This window comes from Sciurus vulgaris (genome assembly GCF_902686455.1).
Source record: "Sciurus vulgaris genome assembly, chromosome: 3".
In the NCBI taxonomy this organism is placed as follows: domain Eukaryota; kingdom Metazoa; phylum Chordata; class Mammalia; order Rodentia; family Sciuridae; genus Sciurus; species Sciurus vulgaris.
The window spans coordinates 25,475,289-25,497,213 of record NC_136463.1 but is presented as its reverse complement, the minus strand read 5'-3'; the positions used below and the strand labels follow the sequence as shown (position 1 = coordinate 25,497,213).

General features: G+C 41.4%; 1 protein-coding gene across 7 annotated transcripts in view; it reads left to right on the top strand.

Moving 5' to 3' along the window:
- SKAP1 (src kinase associated phosphoprotein 1) overlaps positions 1-21,925 on the top strand; it is a 294,350-nt gene that overhangs the window by 236,652 nt on the left and 35,773 nt on the right. For all 7 annotated transcript variants that reach the window (XM_079134745.1, XM_079134741.1, XM_079134742.1 and 4 more), the window contains 5 exons: positions 8,884-8,961; positions 9,867-9,950; positions 12,732-12,856; positions 15,711-15,774; positions 17,949-18,140. In XM_079134745.1, the coding sequence (XP_078990871.1) occupies positions 8,884-8,961; positions 9,867-9,950; positions 12,732-12,856; positions 15,711-15,774; positions 17,949-18,140 (543 nt within the window). The remainder of the gene's footprint in view (positions 1-8,883; positions 8,962-9,866; positions 9,951-12,731; positions 12,857-15,710; positions 15,775-17,948; positions 18,141-21,925) is intronic.

Sequence of the window (21,925 nt, the reverse complement as noted above, 5' to 3'; positions counted from 1 at the left end):
CCTGTCTTGTGATGTCTATTCACATGATCCAATTCCTCCTCCATCTAATTTTTACTCTTCTTAATTAAACAGTTGACATACAAATTCTAGCACATCCCCATAGGCGTAGATTTTTTTATCCCCTCCCCCTACCCCCAGCTCCCTGATTTCTATCCAGGCACCAATGTTTGGTCCACTAAATTTCTTTCCTGGTGTCATCTCTCTTCCTGTGAATGCAGGATCCAACAGAAGATTCAAGGTGTTCACCCTCCTCCTTTCTGTCTTGTACCCCAGTCCACAGCTACATCCATTTTCCTAGGAATAGCCCCTTTTCTGTTTCCTTGTTCAAGACATCTGACATCACTAGGGTCATATGTAAAACCCAGCAAGGAAGCAAGAGTGGAGTGTCGTGGAGAAAGATTGGGTCCCTGAGAGTCTTCACTGACCTATAAAAATGGTCTGTAGAAAATGGTATTAGAACACAAAAGGAGTATATAACTACATGGAGAAATCAGAGAAAAATTAAGAGAGGATGAGACATTGGAACGAGTCTCCCTACTTGGAAAATGAGGGTAGAGAAAGGAAATTCCAAACAGAAAGAAGCATGAGCAAAGCCCCAGCCGTGTAAAGTGCATGATGCGCTCCGGAAAGCAGAGACTGTTACTTACTGTTGCTGGAGTACTGGGGGGGTGAGGAGGCTGGGAAATGAAACTGGAAAATAGAGTGAGATCAAGCATTTTAAATTGTTTGTATGCTGGAGAGTTTTATCCTATTAGCAGTGGAGAATCAGCAAAAACTTTAAGCAAGAATGCAACATGACCAGATCTGTGGTTTAGAAAGATGATTTCTGGTCACATTTTATTGGACAAGTAGAAGAAGAGTCAGTTAAAAAGTGATGCCAAGCTGGGCACATGACTGTAATCCCAGTGATTTGGGAGGCTGAGACAGGAGGATTGCAAATTCAAAGCCAGCCTCAGCAACTCAGTGAGGCCCTAAGCAATTTAGTGAGACCCTGTCTCAAAATAAAACAAATAAACACAAAAAAAGAAAAAAATAAAAAGGGCTGGGGATGTGGTTTAGTGGTAAAGTTCCCCAGGTTCAATCCCCAGTACCACCCCCCCCCCCAAAAAAAAAACAGTGATGCCAAGATGGGTATGGTGTCTCACACCTGTAATCCCAGCAACTTGGGAGGCTAAGGCAGGAGGATAGAAAGTTTGAGGCCAACCTCAACAATTTAGCAAGACCACGTTTCAAAATAAAACAAATAAACACAAAAAAAGAACTGGGGATGTAACTCAGAGGTGGAGTATCCCTGGGGGTTGAATCCTGAGTAACACAAACACACACACACAAAGTGATACTAAACCCTGGCAAAGCTGGTTTTCTTTCCTTTTCTTCATAGTTTTTGTTGTTTTGTTTGTTTGCTTGTGCTTTCTTGGTAGTGCTAGGGATTGGACTCAGGGCATTGCACATTATAGGCAGGCACTCAACCATAAAGCTACACTCCCATGTTCACCCTCTCACAGTCCAGTGGCATAATAAACAGATTTGAAAACAATATTTTGGGCTGGGGATATAGCTCAGTTCAGAGAGTGCTTGCCTGTCAAGCACAAGACCCTGGGTTCAATCCCCAGCACTGCAAAAAGAAAACAGTATTTCATCATTCTTTTTTTTTTTTTTTTTTTTTTTAAACAAATCTCTTTAAGTTGCCCAATCTGGTCTCAAACTTGTAATCCTCCTGAGTCACAGGAGGCACTACCATGGCTGGCTTATCATTTAAAAAATACATATCTATGCCCTCGAGTGGCACATGCATAACAATGATCTGTTTCAGTATGCAGCGGGTGGGGGAAATAGTTGATCCTGTAAGTTTGTAATAAGATAATTTGGCATTTTTGAGTCTTTTCCTCCTCCTTTTTAGAATCACAAGGCCATTTGAAAGATTGCTGCCTCGATTTATATCAAGGTTCCCAATATGTTGCCACTTACTGTGGTTTAGCAGATAAAGAGTCTTGAGGTCATTGTGGTTCCATATTAAGGATGGATTCCTAGGATAAAAATAAAACTGAGGGTACTGGGTCACAGGATAAGTGTTGTTATAAAAACAGAAGACACCAGAGGATTCCTGCGTTTAAACAGCATGTTCAGACAGCAGGAATTCTCAGCTTTTTTCCCACCATAACATATGTCCAACTGACATTCATATACCTAATTCACTTCCATGAAACACCCACGGTTTTGAAGAAACACAATTTTTTCAAGGAAAAACAGCACTGAAGACATCCATGATCGCCACAATTAAGATAGTACATCAGATTTGTTTAGATAGACTGCAGCATAAGTAAAGTAAGTTATAAGTTATTTTTAATGGACTTTTCCCCTTAAGAAAGCATAGCCTAGTGCAAATGAATGGCATTATTACAAACTTTAAATCCATTCTTACTCTAGAAATAAATTATTCAAAATCTCTGCCCTTCATCTAATCAGAATGTGTCATGATATCATGATTGAGAAGCCATAGATTAGTCTATTGAGTTAGTCATTCCTCAAGATGAATACATACACCTGCAAGACGCCGTTGATCATTACCATCTATTTAGAAGCTGGCATTAGCGTGCTAAAGTCATCATAACTGGAGTTAGAAAGGCCTTGTTCTAACATTTCCGCTTCTTATAATTAAAACCCCACTGAAAAGGAAGATATGGGGGGCATCCCCTTGGAGCACAAGTCTTTTCTGTGCTGCCCCTTTTAGGAATGAGGTTCTTTATCCTCCTTGAATAGGCACTGTTTCTGTGTATTGCCTCGTGTCTTGTCATTATTGACATTATGGGTAGAACATTCTATGAAAAACCACAATTTGCACATTTGGCTTAATGATCTTTCTTTTGAACCAACATCTCTTCCTCCGGAGTAAATGAATCATGCCCAAGGTTCCTGCATGAGCCTACACTGGAACAGGGTTTCTGTTTCCTCATCTAAAGAAGATGTCTTACAAACCTAGGAGAACAAACAGCAATTTTTGAGAGCTCCAGGTTGCTCCCTCTTATATCTTCCTAACGTGTGCACCCACTTATTGTGCACTGAGACTTTCTTTCATTTCATTCTGTATATCTTGACCTCTTGGATTTCACACAGAACTGTCCTAGAAAGCAACCCCATGGATTAGCCAGTAAGTAGATTAATAGTTTTTAATAAAAGTAAATAAGAAATAGAGGACCTTAAAGTAATTTTTGGACATTGTATATTAGAATAACCATATATTGTGTGTTTCTTCTTCCAAACATGGGGTTTCTTTTGGGAGAGAGAGGTAAACAGGCTCTCCATCCACTTCTAGGTGGCCTCTAAGTTGCCCAGGCTGGCAACTTAGCTTAGCTCAGGGTGTGGGAGTGTGGACTTTGCCAGCTGAGCAAGTCATGGAATTTCATTATTCTTTGTCCATTAGTTGCAGATGACAATGACACATAGGGCTATTGTGGAACTCCAGTGAGATGTTAGAATGCTTGATAAAATTCTAGTTAAAACCTATTAGGGTTTTTCTTTTTTTCTTTTAACTAAAATATGTTAGTTTCAATTATTCTTTTCCTCAATTAACCTGATTTTATTTCTCTTGGCCTAGAACCTATGATAATTTTTCTTTATCCTCAGAATAACAAGATTTCCTCCACAATTTTTTTTTCATATATCATTTGGTCCTTTACCTAGATTAACTGATATTTTTAAAGATCTTGAAAAAAATTGCGGGAGCAACTTGAGTCCATCACAATCTCCTGAATGTTGTCTTCAGGGCTAGTTTGCTAATTATAATTATGTTGTTTCTACCATTTTGTGACATCCTACAGTCTAACTCCTATTCCGCTTGTCTCCCTAGCTTCTTATATCACCCCTTGCTGAAGGACTCGCTTGGGTATGTTCAATCCCTTCTTTTTATCTGTTGTTGAATTTTCTTCTCCATGAACAGTTCCATTCAGTAAGTTTAAAGCCATCTGAGTGTCTTCTATATCTTTAAGTCTTTTGAATCCTAAGTCTATTAGTAATGATTTAGAATTTTTCACCTTATATGTGTTTATCTAAATTCCTTCATAAGTGGAGCACAATGACAAAAAATACGCTGAACGAGCGTCAACCCATGTGAATATGGAATAGAACCCTCGAAGCTAAGGAATTACGTAAGTCTGTACCGATGGACTACTAGAGGAAGTCATGGAAACCAACTTCCCTGTTAGTAACGGAGGATGCACAATTCTTGCCAGACACCACAAACAGGCTCTCATTTATTAACTGGTTCCTGAAAATTGAGAAAAAGGCAAAAAAGTAACCAAGGAAAACATAAGAGGCTAAGGAAAAGCAGTAATGAATGTATTAAAGAAGGTCACAGAGACTCAATGCAAAGGAGAGAAAGTTTTATGAATCAATTTGGGATTGACAGCCATCAGAGAAGAGAAACTTATCCTGACCCCACCCTGCCTGCAATCCCCTCTTTACCTCTACACATTTGAGACCTGCAGACGGGCACACACCTGCGATCTGTGACTTGAATGGCAGAATGGAACTTGACTATTCCCAGTCTTCAATGTGGTATTTTCTCCAACTTCATCTACCCAAACCCCCAGGTTCTATGCATGGGTACTTTAATGAAGGAACCTACTTAACTTCACCCTGCCTGAAATTCAACTCTGGTAGCTATCGGTCTCTAAGCTTGGTTGAAACAATTGAAAAGAACTTGCATTGAAAGGAAGGAGATGATGGGAAAAGTCCACATTTGTGACAGGGGAAGAACTGAACAAAAGATGTTTTTAAAAATCATTGATTTTTCTCTTCAGATTGATTTAGCAGCTGCCTATAATGCAAGCGAGTGGACACCTGGTTTGTTCTGCAGGGGCTGCAGCCTTTCTGCAGTGGAAATTGTGTGGCCTCCTGTGCTATTAGCCTTTTGCTGTGGTGTTGCCAACTGATTTCTCCAATTCTCTTTTCTCAGTGGGCTAGAACGCAGCTGGTTAAATAGGCCGTGACTCACATAAGCTCCCATGTCTTTTTTATTGACTGCTTTATGGAAATGTATCACACTCCAAAGGATCCCTATTGTTGTTGCTGTGCATAGCTGACTGAAGAGTCATGTTTAGCACTGAGGGATGGAATCCTATCCTGTCGTTTTTTATTGCAGAGTTGGGTGTGAGTGGGACTCAAGGGTTTAAAGGAATCTGAATGGAGAAGGATGTCTGAGAATTTCTTTTATCTTCATCTACCCTGGAAGTTGGGTGGCCATCGCTTCTGGGTAACACACTTCTCTGTTGATCTTATCTTTATGGCCCACATCCTTCAGCTAAGTGAGTCTTTTCTTTATGTGGGTTATTCTGAGAGATTTAGTTAAGTGTAGTGGAAGAGAGAGATTATGACACTAACACAATTCTGGTTTGTGCTGATATAATGTGATTCACCCTTAGGTTTATCCGAGAGGGTCATTTATTCCCAACAAATTGAAATCATTTCTAGTTTTTTTTATTATGGTGATAATGTCTTTTTGCAAGTAATAAACAAAAAGCCTCTTTTTTAAATTATATACTTAAACATAAATGTTTTTGCCTAAAATAGCAACTTCTACAATTGTTTGTGGGTTCTTCCTATTTTTAGCATCATCCCGCAAAGCTTTTACATACTTTCTATTAAGTGGTCCGTAGCTCTGGGAAGATCTGTTTGTTTGCCAGTAGGTGTGGATTCCAGTATAGAAGACTCCTCCTGCTATGTCCCCCATGGTGTGGCCAGCCTGTGCTTCCTCAGGACCACCAGTCCTTGATCAGTAGACCCCTGAGCTGACACTGAAATAGGAGATAGCTCGAGGGTCACAATGGCTTCCCATCTCGTTGTGCGTGGATTTGTCAGATAGATCAGGAAGCTAATGAGATTGAGCTGAGTCAACTTGACATGGCGAACAACTCTGTCATTGTACTCACCACGGTGCCTACACAGTCAATGGAATAGAGACTGATTTTATTCCCTTGCCTATTTTTTATTTCATAGCCATTCTAAACATCGCCTATAATCCCATTTTTTCCACAGCCCATAAGGGAAACCAAGCAAGAGTGTTCATTCATACAAATTCCCTCTAATGAACTGAGTATGAGAACAATATACTGACTTACTAACGACGTACAAAAACACAGCATATTTTTTAAAAAACCAATATTTCCAACTATATTACTCTTCAGAATCTTGTTGGTGAACCACCAAGTGAGAAAATTCAGCAACTCATTCAGTGCCCAATTTTAGCAAACTGAGTTTGACTGTAGGGGAGAGAAGACGAGCATGGAGCTGTCCCTCCTGTCCTAGAATTAGTGACTTGGAGTTCAAATATCTCTGCTGCATTATGCCTTTGTTTTCTTGGTGGTGACATTCTTGGGTTTCAGTTGGTGGGGAGAGAAAAGCCTCATGCTGATAATGTACTGAAAGTAAATGAAATTAAATAAGCGAAGCAGTGCTCATCACTACTTCCTCCCCCCTGGGTAATTCAATTCAAGCTCTCTCTCTGATGGCAACTCACAGGGGCTGTCTCTGTCACCCCGCTGGGGCCTGGAGTCTTAACATCTAAATAAAAGTTTCACTCAAGCATTTTTTATGCTCCTGCCAGCAGGATCAGTGAGCTGGTGTGGGCACATTAATGTAATATTCATACTCACAGACTCTCCCCGCACACGAGGCAATGTCTTCCCATTTTCATAATTATAGATGTTCCATAAAATGGCATTTAGATTTGCATTAAAAAAGGAGGTTTGAATTCTAATAGAACGTTTAACATGTCTTTTATGATTCAGATTCTTGGGCGTCTTTAACAAGAAGCGGTGTCTCTAAGTTTAACAAGACCTTTTTAAGAGAAAAAAGGGAGGGAAAAACTTGTGAGAAGAGATGGAAACTCCAAGCTCGGGGGATCCTGTTTATCCTGTCCCCTGAGTCTTTCGTTTAAATGTTAGGCCTCAAGGAGCAATTTTTTGACAGCACTTCAGAAATTAGCTTTCCTTCCAAGGGCCTACTCTGCCATCCCGTCCCCGCCTCACCTGATGTCCTACCCCCAGTAGAATCTGCTATTTCTCGGAGTGTGTTTTCAGAGGGACATTAGAATTTTCAGTGGGGTAGGAGAAAGGAAAGATTACGAGAAAAATGAACTTTCCTTTGCTATGGTTCATCTCATGCATGCACCCTGAGACCCATCTAGAAGGATTTACAGCAGCCACAGCATTTGCAAACTATAAAACACACAGATGAAAATAGTCTATGAACAAGGAAGTCGACAATAAGGACCCATTGGATAAAGGAGTCAGACACATAAGCGTACTGAGAAAGAAAAACGTACTGATAAAGTTACTGATTATGTTTAAAACTATGCTTGAAACAGCCTAGAAGCAAAAGGTAATCTGAATTGCATTTTAAATTGTCTTCAAATGGCCGGGTGCAATGGGGCCCACCTGTAATCCCAGCAACTCGGGAGGCTGAGGCAGGAGGATTGCAAGTTCGAGGCCAGTCTCAGGCCCTTAAACAACTTAGTGAGATCCTGTCTCAAATTAAAAATAAAAGAACTGGGGATGTGGCTCAGTGGTTAAGTGCCCCTGGGCTCAATCCCCAGTACCAAAAATAAATAGTCTTATAATGTTATTCTTTAAACACAAAGTAGGTAAAGCACTAAGAAGTGCCGCCCCCTTAGCCACCACTGAGTGAGTGTTCGTCACTTTAGATGTTCAAAACCCAATTGTTTAATGGAGTAAAGCATTTCACTCCAAAGTCTCAAGATAGCATGTACGTGGCCCAATTGATGCATATGGTGATTTTGACTTACTTTCTTTTGTATTTGGCTTGCTTTATAATTTTTTAAAGAAGCGATTTGGATTAGAAAACTAAAAAAAAAAAAAAAAGTAAATATTAAGATTCTGCTAACCTACTTCCTTTCCTTTTTCTTATGTGGAATTGAACTGGGAGGGTAGCTCTGTGGTAGAGCCCGTGCTTTGATCCTTAGCCACAAAACAGAGAAAGGGGAGGAAAGGAGGGAGGAAAAAAGAGAGAGAGGATGGTTGTGTTTTTTAAATAATTTGTGGGGAGTCTTTCTTCTTTCATTTTATTTTTGAGGAATAAACTCTTCTCTCAATCTTTTGTTCCTCCCTTCTGTAGAATAAGGATAGACCCCATGGAGGAAGATGGATTAGCATCTTGACTTCTCAATAAATTTGTACCTAAGGAGGCTACTGAAAGCCAAGAATGTCAGCAGCATACAATTCAAGGCTGTGGTCAGTTCCAGGGTCTTCTCTTTTGTTAAGACTTAGAAGACTCAGACTCTCCCATTCTTTGAAGAAACCAAGATTTGGCAGTTATTGCCAAGTTCACCTTGCATAGCCTTTCTTTGTGCAAACTTAATAAAATTTAGGTTCACAAAGTGGCTTTCTGTTTGTTAAGAAAAAAATTAAAAAAAAGAAAGAAAAAGAAAAAAGATGAATATATTCATTATCTCCTCTGAGGTGATTGCATTTATAGTGGAATCTATCACTCATCAAGTCTTCTCTGAGCTGATAACTATTCATTTGACTTTTGATTATCTCAATGTGGATTATCCAATTTGTAGCTTATATCCACTGCAAATTCTTAATTCCCCAGAGTCCTTTTCCTGCCAATCAGTACATATTTAAGCTACCTCCCCTTGCCACAAATTAATGTATGTTTAGATCATTTTAAGCAATATTAGCATTAGATATAATTAGAAAGAAAGAAAATTAGCTTTTTTTTCCCAATCATATAGAAAATGTTTTATTTTGTGCTGTGTTTAGGCAATTGCCCTTTGTACTCTGTCATTAATGGGAATTATCTAAAGTAGACTAAGTGAAAATTTTGTCAGGTTTCAACAAAGCCTTCTGCTGTTATTCCTTTTAGGAATGGAAGATGTCTTAAAAGGAGCTCAAGAACTTGACAACATCATCAAGCAAGGATACTTAGAGAAGAAAAGCAAAGGTATTGATCAGACCCAGAGAGAGCAGAACATTCCAGGAAGGGAAAAAGAAGAATAACTGATCAGGCACCCTCTCTGTGCCCAACACTGTGCTTGATAGGAGTCTAGTGGACTCTCACTCATTAAGTGATAAACATAATGCAAAGAGGAAAGACAAGAAGTCTGGTGTTGTGGTGCTTAGACTGCAGAGTGATGACCAGAATCTTTAGCAGACTGGGGGCTTCATCAGGATGAGGATTGGTTCATTTCCACTGACCCCTATATTTGCAATGCCTACTACAAACAGCTGCTTAATAAAACTTGTTGAATGAATGAATGATATTTGTGTTCTCATCTCTCAGTGTGCTCCCATAGGAGTGAAACTGTTTTACTGAGAGTGTAGTTTTTATATCATGCATGAAGCAGCACACTTTCAAATTTCAGACAAGCCCAACTCTCGATATTTATTTAAACTCATTCGATTAGAATAGGTACTACGAGGACTAAAGTCACAGGATTCACACTCAATAGACAAAATTGGTTTAGCACAGGAAAAAAAGCCTATCTCATGGCCGTGGCCTGGAGTATCATTCTGGTTTGTTGAAGGCAACAGCTACAGGTATTGTGTAGAATTTGAAAAGAACAAGATGAGATTAGAACCTGAAAGCTATAAAGGAAGCTAGATAAAAAGACAGCTGGGAGGGCATAGAGCTGGCGACCCTGCTTAGAACCTGGACCTTAAATAGAGCTTGTCCTCTGGACTCTGAGTCAATATGGGATAACCTGTGCGGGTGAGAGGGAGGGTTTTACAGCCCATTAACCTGGGAAATAAAACAATAACACGCTGGACTGTGTGCTGTTGGATTTTACGGACTCTTCAGTGATCGTAGTTACCTGAATTTATGTCTCCTTCTGCTGTTCTGTGTAGATCATAGTTTCTTCGGGTCAGAGTGGCAGAAGCGATGGTGTGTTGTCAGCAGAGGCTTCTTCTACTACTATGCTAATGAGAAAAGTAAGTGTTCTTCATTTGCACAGCAGCATCTCACTCCTGGATGCAAGCACTTCGTAAATCCTCAAGCACTTAGATCTCCAGAGAGCGGTCCTTAACTAACACCCATCAAGGGACATGCTTAGGAAAGAAAGAGGCGTGGGCAAATAATACCTTGCCTGTCACCAAAGACAGATGCCAATTTAGAATTTCCCCTTTAAACACTAGGATGGTCAATATATCAAACAGTTATCTTCTATTATGACTAATAACAATATTTTTAAATTGAATGTTTTGGCATACTTTAGAAAAAAGAAACTTCAAACTCTTTGTAGGCATTCGTAAGATAGCTAAAATATTGGGGAAGAGCTGGAGTTGGGATGTGGCTCAGCAGTAGAGTGCTTGCCTAGCAGGCACAGGGCCCTGACCAGTACCATAATAATAATAATAATAACGATAATTCATGGAAAAATTTAAACAGCTTAACAGTGGCCCAGAAGATGAATCCTAGAGTTCAGACTCTCTAAGAGCATGCTCCAAACTTTGAGCCCAGCTATTGGGAAATAATCCAGTGGACATCCCTAGAGCCATGGAGTGTTGAAACCCAAATGGTTGCTGTGCCCAAGAGACACCCTTCAGCCAGATGGCAGCAACAGCGAAGTGTTGACTCAGGCCAGAGGCAGTTCCTTAATGAGCCACCAACTGACTCAGTCAAGCACAGCACTCATGAGCTATCCCTAGAAGACCTCTCATCCATGTTCAACATAGTTGCTTAGTTCACAAGAGAGAGAGGAAAGGATATAAGCACAATTTGAGGCAGCTACAAATAAACACGAGCTAAAAATTATTTTTGTAGACTAATGCAAACTTTCAAGTAAGGGATACCGCTTGGTAGAGTTGGGCAGTCCCAGCAGTAATTTAGGAAGCAAGAGGGAGAGAGAGTAAATCAAGCATTCACTTGCAGGAGCTTCCTTGTGCCCTACCACCTTCATACAGGGGCCGGTGATAAAGCTACAAAGTAGAACTTTCTTTTTCCTTCCAATCATTTTCCATTTCTCTTTTCTATATCTATTTCTTCTCTGGATGCCTAGGTATCCGGTCTGGGGAACAATCAAATACATGCCCAGTTGCCTTTGGATTTCCTGCCATGTTTGGTAGGTACTAGCGTAGCAGAAAGAGTGACCTGGAACCTTTAAGATCTGCCCTTGACTTTGTGGCAATTACCTCTCTTGGCCTCCCTGCCTGCAGCAGGTGACCTTGACCTTTGTCTTCCATTCACCCTCCTGAGTTCCTCAGAACCCTCCCGTCCAAGGGTAAAGTGTGAAACCCTACTTGGCATTGATAGCAGCACACTTTGAAAACCGAGGAACAAACCCACCTCTCTTCTTGTCCTTCTGCCCACCCCCCCAACCAGCCCACTCTCAAATTCAGCAACCACAGTGCCTCCTCTAAATTCTAGGCACACGAGCCAGACAGGTGTTCTTTTCCTCGACCTAATAGGACATTTGGGCCATTGCAAAAAAATGCTCATCATTTCTCCTGCATTTAAACAGATGGTTGGCATATCTGAATATAAAGCCAGGTATCACGTCTGTTCATTCAGAATCCTTTATACTCACCATGAAAGAGGCAGGGGTGGGGGGAGAACAAGAGCAAGAGGCTCGGAGACTTTTATTGACCATTTGGCCGTCAGGGTGAAATAAAATCTGGTGACCAAAGAAACAACAAAACATTTTAGTGGCCAGTTAGAACAAGGAGAGATACTTTAACAAAAAAGATTCTGGTGTCAAAAAGCAGTGCTGCATAGTTCCCTTCTCGCCAGTTACTTCTTATTGCGCCCAGGACAATTTCTTAGGAAGTATAGTGTTCATATGTTTTTTTTTTTTTAGCTCAACCAGGTGAGGAGATCCTTTTTTCTTCTTTTTCTTTTCTTTATTAATTTTGTCATCCCACTACCTTCTTTATGTTGTCACCACCAAAAAAAAAAAAAAAAAAAAAAATCTTAAGTAATTCATTTCACCTGATAGAGGGCACACCGCAGATACTGTCCTCTTTGACAGTAAAATCCTGACATAAAATCTTTCTGAGCCACCTCCTCTTTGTCTGTTTCTAATATTTTATATTAAAAAAAAAAAAAAAAAAAAAAAAAAAGGAGTGACAGGCGGGGAATGTCCCTTTTCCTTCACTCGGGGTCCTTTTCTTCCTCCTCATCTAGTGATACTCAGGAGTCCTCTGCTTCTTTCCCAATTTGTCCTCTTGGAAGGAGGATGAAATACTGAGTTTTAATTATTCTCCCTCTAGCATAAATTCCCACCTGAGAAGCAGGGGTGGGAGAAGAGCAGTTTAGCCCAAATGCCACACAGAGCTTGGGAGGAGATTCCAGGACCTTATAATGTCCCTGTGCTGCTGTCCCTCCCCTCAATGTGAGCTCTGCCAGCCCTGATAATAATGTTTCAGCTCTGTAATAGCCTTCAAGAGCCTCACATTTACAGCCACACTCTCCCTACTGTAATAATTCCTTCTTTCTGTTATTATAGATCTCTTAACATTCTAATAAATTCTCTGTCTCTGTTGGACTCTTTTGGTAAAATAACCTTTCGTATTGCATTTCCCTAGCTTGGCAGTGATATCTGCCTGGCTGTCGCAGTAGCCTCTTCCTAAGCTTCCCTAATAACCTTCCCTTGACTGTTGTGGTTCCTCGGGGATGTAACAGCTGTCTCTGCTTTTATTTCACATACCAGAGAAGATGCCTTCCCTTGGCGGTTGCATCTCTCTAGGGATACAGGGAGCTTTCGTGTCTTGCAGGCAAGCAACCCAAAGGGACGTTCCTCATTAAAGGCTACAGTGTCCGGATGGCCCCTCACCTACGAAGAGACTCCAAGAAAGAAGCCTGCTTTGAACTGACCTCCCAGGATAGGCGCAGCTATGAGGTAGGATGGTCTGAGGAGTTGGTTGCTCCTCCTTAGAGCTATGGTTTCCTTCCCTGTTGCGTGTGAGCCATGTTGGCTATGCTGGGTTCTCTTCTCTCTTTTCAGCAGCTAAGACCCTCTTTCTAGCCCTGTCCTCACCTTTGCTATGTCACAACCTCCCTTCCCTTCTGTTGCCACACTCCTCCTAGGCAGTGACTAAACTTGGCTTCTCTCTCTTCATCCCTCCCCTTCCTAGTCTCACCTATAGGTGAGACTGCTGTGCACTGCAGCACACCATGGAAACCCTTATCACCGTCTCTGGTTTCATGGCTGTAATTCTCTTTCTTAGTTTTCAACCGATTATCTCTACTTCCTTCCGTGAAAGCCGGAAAAAGGAAACTCTAACTTAGACTGAAAAATTACTCGTTTTTTCATATTCATCTTGCTATCCAAAACAGCCCTCCTGTCTATGGATGCATTGCATATCTCTGGAAGGATATTTAAGATTTTAGTGACAGTGGTCACTGAGTAGTAAATAATGATAACCAAGAGGCTGGAAGACCTCATCAGAGCAAGAGCTCCTTCCTCGTTGTGTTCATTTGTATAAATTTTGAATCTTTACCTCATGTATTTACTACCCAATATAAAATTAGTTAAAATAATAAAAATGGAAGATTATAGAGATATAGTGATTTTCTTTCACTAAAAATATTTTTTACATGTGTGTATATTATTTCCTACTTGGTAGTTTTTATTTTATCACAGTTTCACTAAAGCAATGTTAGCAAAACTTAAGCTAACTTATGAAAAAGAAAAAGCATACTAAAAGTAAATTATCAATTTAAGTAACCCCTTGACTCCTCCAGTTTTTCTCAGCATTTGACTTTTTCATATTTCTACAGTATCTTAACCCTTATTTATTATATGACTTAGGTCTGTGTTATGTGATTTCTAGAATTTTTTAAAAACTGAAACTAAAACTTTTCTATGGAGTTCTTTATAAATGTCATATAATACAAACATATGCATTGCATAAGTTTCTGAGTTGTTTTTATTATTAAATTCTGATGATACTGTATCCAGATAAAAGTTGATATGAAAATTCTAGGCTAATATCCCTAGAAAGTTTTTTTTATAGACATGTGCTTTTTAAGAAACTAAGAATGACAGGGTCTATTAACGTAAGTAGCATCAGTAGGGCTGAGGTTGTAGCTCAGTGGTAGAGTGCTTGCCTAGCATGTGTGAGGCACTGGGTTCGATTCTCAGCACCACATATAAATAAAATAAAGGTCCATTGACAACTAAAAAAAAAATTATTACAGGAAACTTTTTTTTTTTGGTACCAGGGATTGAATTCAGGGGCACTCGACCACTGAGCCACATCCCCAACCCTATTTTGTATTTTATTTAGAGACAGGGTCTCACTGAGTTGCTTAGTGCCTCACTTTTGCTGAGACTGGCTTTGAACTCTCCATCCTCCTGCCTCAGCCTCCAGAGTTGCTGGGATTACAGGTGTGTGCCACCGTGCCTGACCAGGAACCCGAGTTTCTTATACAACATATATCTTTATCTTATCCTAATAGCTAGATAATTAAAATGTTTTTCAGGAACAGTTATTACAATTTGATTCATTTTTTTTTTTTAATCATGAAGGGGTAATACTTGACTGACCTGTTTTATGAATCAAAATGTAGTTTATTTACTTCTTCTTTTCTTTGGTCCCTTGAATTCAGATCATTACTATGGTCTGTGGATTCTTCCTCTACCATGTCCTTTTGATCTTTCCTTACTTATTCTCACAGCCCCCACAATAGTTAAGTCCTTCTTGCTTCACCCAGAGGACTAAACAGCCTTCTAGTTGATCTTCTGTCTCCAAAGTTCTCTATGCCAATCCCTCCTACCCACACTATTGAAATAATCACCCTCTCCCTTTGCTAGAATGGATAGTAGCTTCCCGTTGCCTACATTTCAAGTCTGAACTGCTAGCACACAGAGCCCTTTTATCACTTCATCTCTGACCCTCGACTTCCGTCTGTAATTGTTCTCTAGTCAAGCTGGTCTGCCTGCCTTGCCCACGTGATGTTCTCATTCTACTCTTGCACAATTACCCCCACCTGAAATGACCAACCCCCTCCACCACTTTCCACCAACTCTTTCAAAAAGTCCAACCAGCCAGGTGTGGTGGTGCACACCGTAATCTCAACCATTTGGGAGATCACAAGTTTGAGGCCAGCCTCAGCAACTTAGTGAGACCCTGTCTCAAAATAAAAAATAAAAAAGGCCTCCAGTACCACAAAAATACATATAATTTTTTTTTTTAATTCAGTCAAAACAGTTTTACTTCAGCAAGTCTCCCTGACCTACTCCTGGCAACAATAAATGCTCTCTGTCCACTCACAACAACAAATTGTAGACTGCGGGTATAGCTCAGTGGTAGAGCATTTGCCTCGGATGCTCAAGGACTGGGTTCTGGCCCCAGCACTGAAAAGAAAAAAAAAAAAGTTCCCTCTTATCAAAAACATTTACTTTGTGGTATTCTCATCTCATGGACATATGGCTTTGCTTTTCTCCCACTCCATGAATTTTTCTCAAATAATGCCTGATGAAGGAATAGATAATCAAATAAATGAATGCACATGGACATAAAGTCTGGACTTAAAGAGCTGTAATCTCTGGGTATGCAAAATTGCTGATGAAGAAAATGGTTTGAATTTAATACTTGGTCTTTTTTCTAAATATTAAACCAAAACAGAGAATCCTGAGCTTTAAAGTTGACTCTGAAACTCACAGATTACTTGCCCTGGGCTTCCTTACCAAGATGCTTGGAAATTTTAGTGAAGGTGATAAATTAATTTGCAATTTTTTTTTTCTCTAGTTTACAGCTACTAGTCCAGCTGAAGCCAGAGACTGGGTGGATCAAATAAGTTTCTTATTAAAGGGTAAGTGGTACTGTTTTGAAATACATAATACTTGAGTGGACCTGCAGTTGAAGTCCTGTTGCGTAAATATCATCTAGAGGTTTCCATGTGTACTTTTTCTGCTTCCTCACCTCTACCCTCCTCACCATAAGCCCCACATTTTAACAAAGAGTACCGCGTATGAATCAGAAAGTAAGGAAATCATCAACCCGGGGATGACCTCTAATGTCATAGCTATCTACCTACAGAGAGGCAAGTCTTAATAGTAGTGATACTCATAATCGCTAAAACAGGAGAGCCTGAAAACCAACTCATCCCAATTCACTGCCTCCTAAAACCCCTTTCATTCTGGAAGGAGAATTCATCCTGTCCAACTTAAAGTCATTCTAATTGCAAACAAGGTCCAAAATCTTCCCCTTTTTTCAGTCTTAGTGGGAAGCAGAAATCTAAACCAATCTAGGTGGTCATCAGAGACTTTGGACGTTTAAAAACAAATTGTTGTTTCCCAAGCCACAAGAAAATGTTTCTTGCTTTGAGGTGGGAAGAGTCCTGCCTGAAGATATTAAATGACTGCTCTTAGAGTACCCTCTGCTGGCCAGCCTGCAGGCACAGCAGTAGCAGTGGCCCAAGAAGCCTTTCGTGGGATGGCGTGGCAGGTAGAAGTAGTCCACCTTGAGAGAGTCACCTGCATCAGGTAATCCTCCTGTACCCTCATGGCAGGACCCTGCCTCACAGAAAGGCAGGAGAACCAACTTTGTACTTGGCCCAAGACACTGAGAGAAACACATCAACCTGAGAACACCAAGCCTTCTCTTCACAGATTTTATTCTAGTATAAGATTTTATTGTAGATAAGAAGGAGCTAGCACCCGAGCTTTAATTACCAGAATTGCCTGTTTTACTCAGTTATGCCTTTGCTATCACAAAAACAAACTATTGCATCCACCAGCAGCGTCACGTATAATAGACTGGAACTAGGCAAACATGAACATTGATGGCAGGACTACAGGGTACACTCTCATCTAGGTGCCTTGGATTTATGCGTGTAATATACCCCTAAGTGTGTAAACCTCAATAAAACTCAAAGCAGCTTTATTGAGCTGTACCCTGTGGTACTTTCAGAATCCCACATTGAAGAAATTATTCATTCCATTTTATTTTAAAACAAACAAAATAATAACATATGGTTTAAGCCACAAATGTGTCTTTGATCCTTTTCTCATATGAAGTGGCACCAGAATTCAGATGAAAATTGTTGCAAAATCTTTATTAAAAGCCTAATCAAGCCAAACAGTTTTATTGTGTTTTGAAATGAACATCGGATGTTTCTCCATCCTTCCCTTCCCCAGAGGCTGCTGACTGTACTCGCCCATCCTGCCGGGGCCCCTCAGCAAGGTTGCAGAGAGCACTCTGTGCTACTCAGAGAATGAGCCTTCCCAGTTTCCCATCAAAATAAAAACCAATCTCCCTCCCCTGCCCTGGTGCTCCCCAGTGCTGTAATGGCCCAACAGCCTCTACTCAGTGACCCACTTTAAGGTCAGCCAGACTGTACAGTTGCCAAAGGACATGGTAACTGTTCTGTACAGCCATTCCATTTGGTCTCCGATGGCTGTTATATTTCACCATACCCCATTTGGTTTCCTCTTCAACTTTTTCTCGTTTTTTTTTTTTTTTTTTTTTTTTTTTTTCTCTCCACAAACAAACTTGTCTGAAATTCTGCAGTGAGATGACTGGGGAGATGGGCTTCCGACAGCTAGGACATCCTACAGAAGAAGCCACCATGGAGGCCCCGGTTCTGTGTGCCCTGGAGAACCACAGGCCATCACTCACGCGTCCAGTTTTCTAGTTGACGAGCAGTGCGTGGCACGCTGGCATTTCCTCTTCTGGCCTATTTTCTTCCCTTCACCTCGTGTTCTCATTCACACACCCATACTGTTCAGGGCTGCTTCATCCTGATCAAGTTTTATTGCAAGGAAGGATTTATGTTGATGGTTTAAACCTGAAGCAGTGCTGGTCTGGCCTTTTCTGTAGATTTCCTGCCACCAAAGTCCACATTAGAAATAACAGCACTTAACCTAGTGTTTCATTTTCTTTTGACATGTTTTATTTTCCTCCCTCCCTCTCCTTCGTCTTTCCTTCCCTGCCCTCTTTTCTTTTGCTCCCAACCTTGATTCATTCCCATCTTTGCCCTGACAGATCTGAGCTCCTTAACCATCCCATATGAAGAGGAGGAAGAGGAAGAGGAGGAAGAGGAGACGTATGATGATATTGACGGTTTCGACTCTCCGAATTCTGGTTCCCAGAGCAGACCTATCCTCTTGCCTGGGAGTGTGAGGATAAAAGATCCTGCAGAGGAGAAGGAAGAGGATATTTATGAAGTCTTACCAGGTGAGAAATTCCATCTCTTAATTATATCCCCCTTGTTTCAGAAACTACACCTGGTGGAAGAACATAACTTTGAAAACTCCTAAGGAAGCCAAATCTAAACTTCACCCTCTGAAAGAGAGAATGTAGGGAAACTTCTGATTCTCAAGCTCTTCTAGAGCCCCTGCCTTGCTCTGGGACAAGATGAGTCTGATCAAGGAGTGTCTCATCTGTGCCACATGAGGTCGTCTATCACATGCATCAACAAAGTCCAAGGGTTCAAGAATACCCATGTTGGTGTTCATGGTTTACCATGAGTTTTGGGGTTAGTCATCAAAATCCTCTGGTTTCAACATCTTTTCTGTGGCATTGTGAGAGTGACAGAAAGTTGCCTCCAAAGTATGAAGGATATAAATGCTAGTCTGAAATATATAAATGCTAACCAACCTTTTGTGCGATGCAGTAAAACCCTGCCAGCACAACTCATTATTACCTAGAAACAAATCACAACTCTTAAGAATAAGCCTGACGTGACATGTATCTCCTCTGCCCACCAGTGCAGCAGCTCTGTGCTGTGGATCACTTTCTGTCCCAACGCAGGATAAGTGGCATCTCAGAAAATGTAGAGTCATCATTGCTTCCACAGAGCCACTTCTGGTGGGGATCGGCAGCTGGTGAACAGTGCAGAGCACAGTGGGGGTCAGACTATGGAACACCAAAGCCTGAGCCTTTTAATTGTGAGGTAGTTAGACCACAGGAATGCTGAATCTTCAAGTCCATTCAGAAAGAGACTTCCTGTGGAAATTTGCCAGTGCTCTGCTAAGAAATTCAAGTTAAGCCTAAATTTATAGCAATTTAAACTTCCATCCCAAATGAACCTAGGAACTAAGGTGAATCTAACACTCAGGCCCCTGAAGACAGGGCTAGTTGCTAAAAGCATCATCCACAGGAAACACATTTCAAGGCTTCCTCAGAAGAGGATCCAATCCTCTCAACTCTGCATTCTGCCTCTATCTCTTCCCTAGGAGAGAAGCCATGTCATTGTCCCCTGCGTCAAGGAGCAGGGCTGTGGCTACACATCCCCACCAAGGAAAGCCTGCTTCTTCTCCTACTACTTCCAACCTCTGCCAGTCCCCACTTCCCCAGCCTTTTTTTGTTGTTGTTGTGTTTTATTATGCAAATGATATCTTGGTTGAGGTCGAGCCATTTCTTGTGTCTGAAGTTAAAAAAAAATGATAATTTCCTCAGCAAGTCATCGTCGTTAATGAAGTTTTACAAAAACAGATACAACCAAAGGAAAATAAAATTTCACAGGTGATAAATTTTTCCAATTTCCCTGGCAGAATTCGATAGGATTGTTAAATTAAGAGTGAAGGTGTCTGTTAGAAAGCAACGAGCAGTGATGGGTAATTTTATAGAGTGGAAAATTGAATCAAATTGCTACATTAAAACACAGCTCCTCTGAGAATCTTCCCTTTCACAGCCTGCTCCATTGCAACAGCAGGGTGCAGAAATGGATCTAATTCACAACACTCCCTAAAAGGAGATGCACTCCCCAACTTGGCCAGGATCTTCCTAGTGAGCTCACATTCCGCTCTCTCCTGCCCAGGCTCAGGAAAAGGCCAGGTGACACTCCACTTTTGGTTACAGCTGTGGAAGAGTGCTCTGGGGAAACCTCCCTGAATCACTCAGCTTTCTGGGGTGCAATGGAAGGGCCTTTTATGGAGCATGGGTAGTTCTCGAAGGAGCCAGGGAAGAGGCTCAGAGATACAGAGCTAAGAAAGCAAAGGGAAAGAGGCCTCAGAAAATAAGATGAATTTGGACTTAAATCTCCACCTTGCCCCAGATGGGGGCAATGAATGTATAACTGACTTCTCCTGCCATGATTCTCCTGCCTCTTAAACTCCTACCCTCAGTCACTGTGGCACTGCCAAGATATCTGGGCGTTACTTTAAAATTCTCACCATTTGAGCATTGGAGTGGACGCAAGGACACGGAGATGAGTCTGCCATCTCAAGCCACTAACTCTGAATCCACAACTACTTTCCACTGGGAGTAAGGAAAGCCTCACAGTAGGAAAGCCAGGGTCTCTTTCTGCAGGTTAGGGAAACAGCAGCTAACTTGCCTGTGTTTCCAAAGGACAATGCTATAGCCAGCCAACAGTTTCTTTCCCCAAAGCCCCTATTCATCAGAGTCCTTAGAGACAGCACCCAAGGTGGGGTATGTGGACATTTAAATATGATCTTGCTGCTTCAGAAATGGATTCGAGTTTTGCATGTGCAGCATCACTAGTCCTGAGGAACTTAGAGGGAAAGTGGGGGGCCTAACAGTGTCTCCCCTCTGCCACCACCTCACAAGACCACCTACCGAGCAGAGGCATATGAGCGACAGCTCCGCACTGCAGGTGCAAAGCTGGCTGTAGGTCACCATGGATCTGTGTTGCTGCCTGCTCTCTGTGAGGCCTCAGGCAAGTTACCTGCCCTCTCTAACTGTCACCCTTATAAAATGGTATCTATCCTACAGGGATGTGGTGAAGAGTCTGGAACTGACATGTGTAAAGCCCTTAGCACAAGGTCCTGGCATGCCGGGAGCCCTCAGTAAATGCTGGCTGCTATTAACCTGGTGACATTTAAAACTGATAAGAACAGATACTACACTTGATCTTGGCCAAAAGGCTGAGAAGCGATCTGGTGGTGTTTAAAGAGGCTTTACAGCTCCAAAAGCTGGGCGATGGCGAGGTCCCTGCCCTCACCAACTAGACCTGAGACAGTCCAGTTGGGCATTTGCAGCTATGTGTACAAAGCAGGTGAAATTGAAAATCCCGAGCAGATGGAATGTGGAGCGCACCTTCTGCTCAGGCCCATTTTTACTGCGAGGCCAGGTGCTAGGTGGAGGGACAGCCGATGGTAACGTCGGATTGTGCTAACGCTGCAAACCCATCAATAGTCAAATGACTTGGGCCTCTCATTCGTTTCATTATAACAGGTAAATGTGCTTTGTGAGGGATACGAAGCATTGGTGATTCTGCTAATTCTCTTCTTTGGAATGGGACCTACACAAGCCTTCCTTGTACTATTTTTTTTTTTTTTTTTTTTTTTTTTTTGCAGTGCTGGGGGTCGAACCCAGGGCCTTGTGCTTACAAGGCAAGCACTCTACTGACTGAGCTATCTACCCAGCCCTCCTCTTTTATTTTTATTTTTTCTTTCTGTGTGGTGCTGGGGAATGAACTCAGGGCCCCAAACATGCCAGGCAAGTGCTCTCCCACTGAACCACATCCCCAGCCCCTTGAGCCTTCACTGTGTCTATGGGGAAAGTCGGGTAGGTGACATCCTTCCACAGTGTCAGCAAGGTGGGATTCCTAGTAGAGAGGAAAGAGTACAGAACATATACCAAGTTAATAAAAATTTAAAAATTTTTTTTCCTGATCAAAATAATGTATGGGTCATCAAATTAAATGCACCGAATCACATTAATCATGAAATAATTAGCATTTGCTACACAGCTAGCATTCTTGTCCCCAAGAGGGAAAACCAGAGCACTCAAGGTTTTCAACCAGACCACAGAAATGTTAGTCCTGGAAAATGCTGTTTCAAGGTTGGTATCCACTGGGATTTCTGAACATCCGTGTTGAGCATCTGGGGGCCCTTGATTTTTAGGATCTCATTTGCAGTAGATTAAACTTCAGGGAACTACCACAAAGAAATGTTAAAGCCGTGTGCAGAAAATGGGAGGCTTTTCTGAATCCTTTCTTATATCCTCTGAAGTTATTTTGCAGGCCAAAACAGGCCCATTTCCATGATTCAAGATTC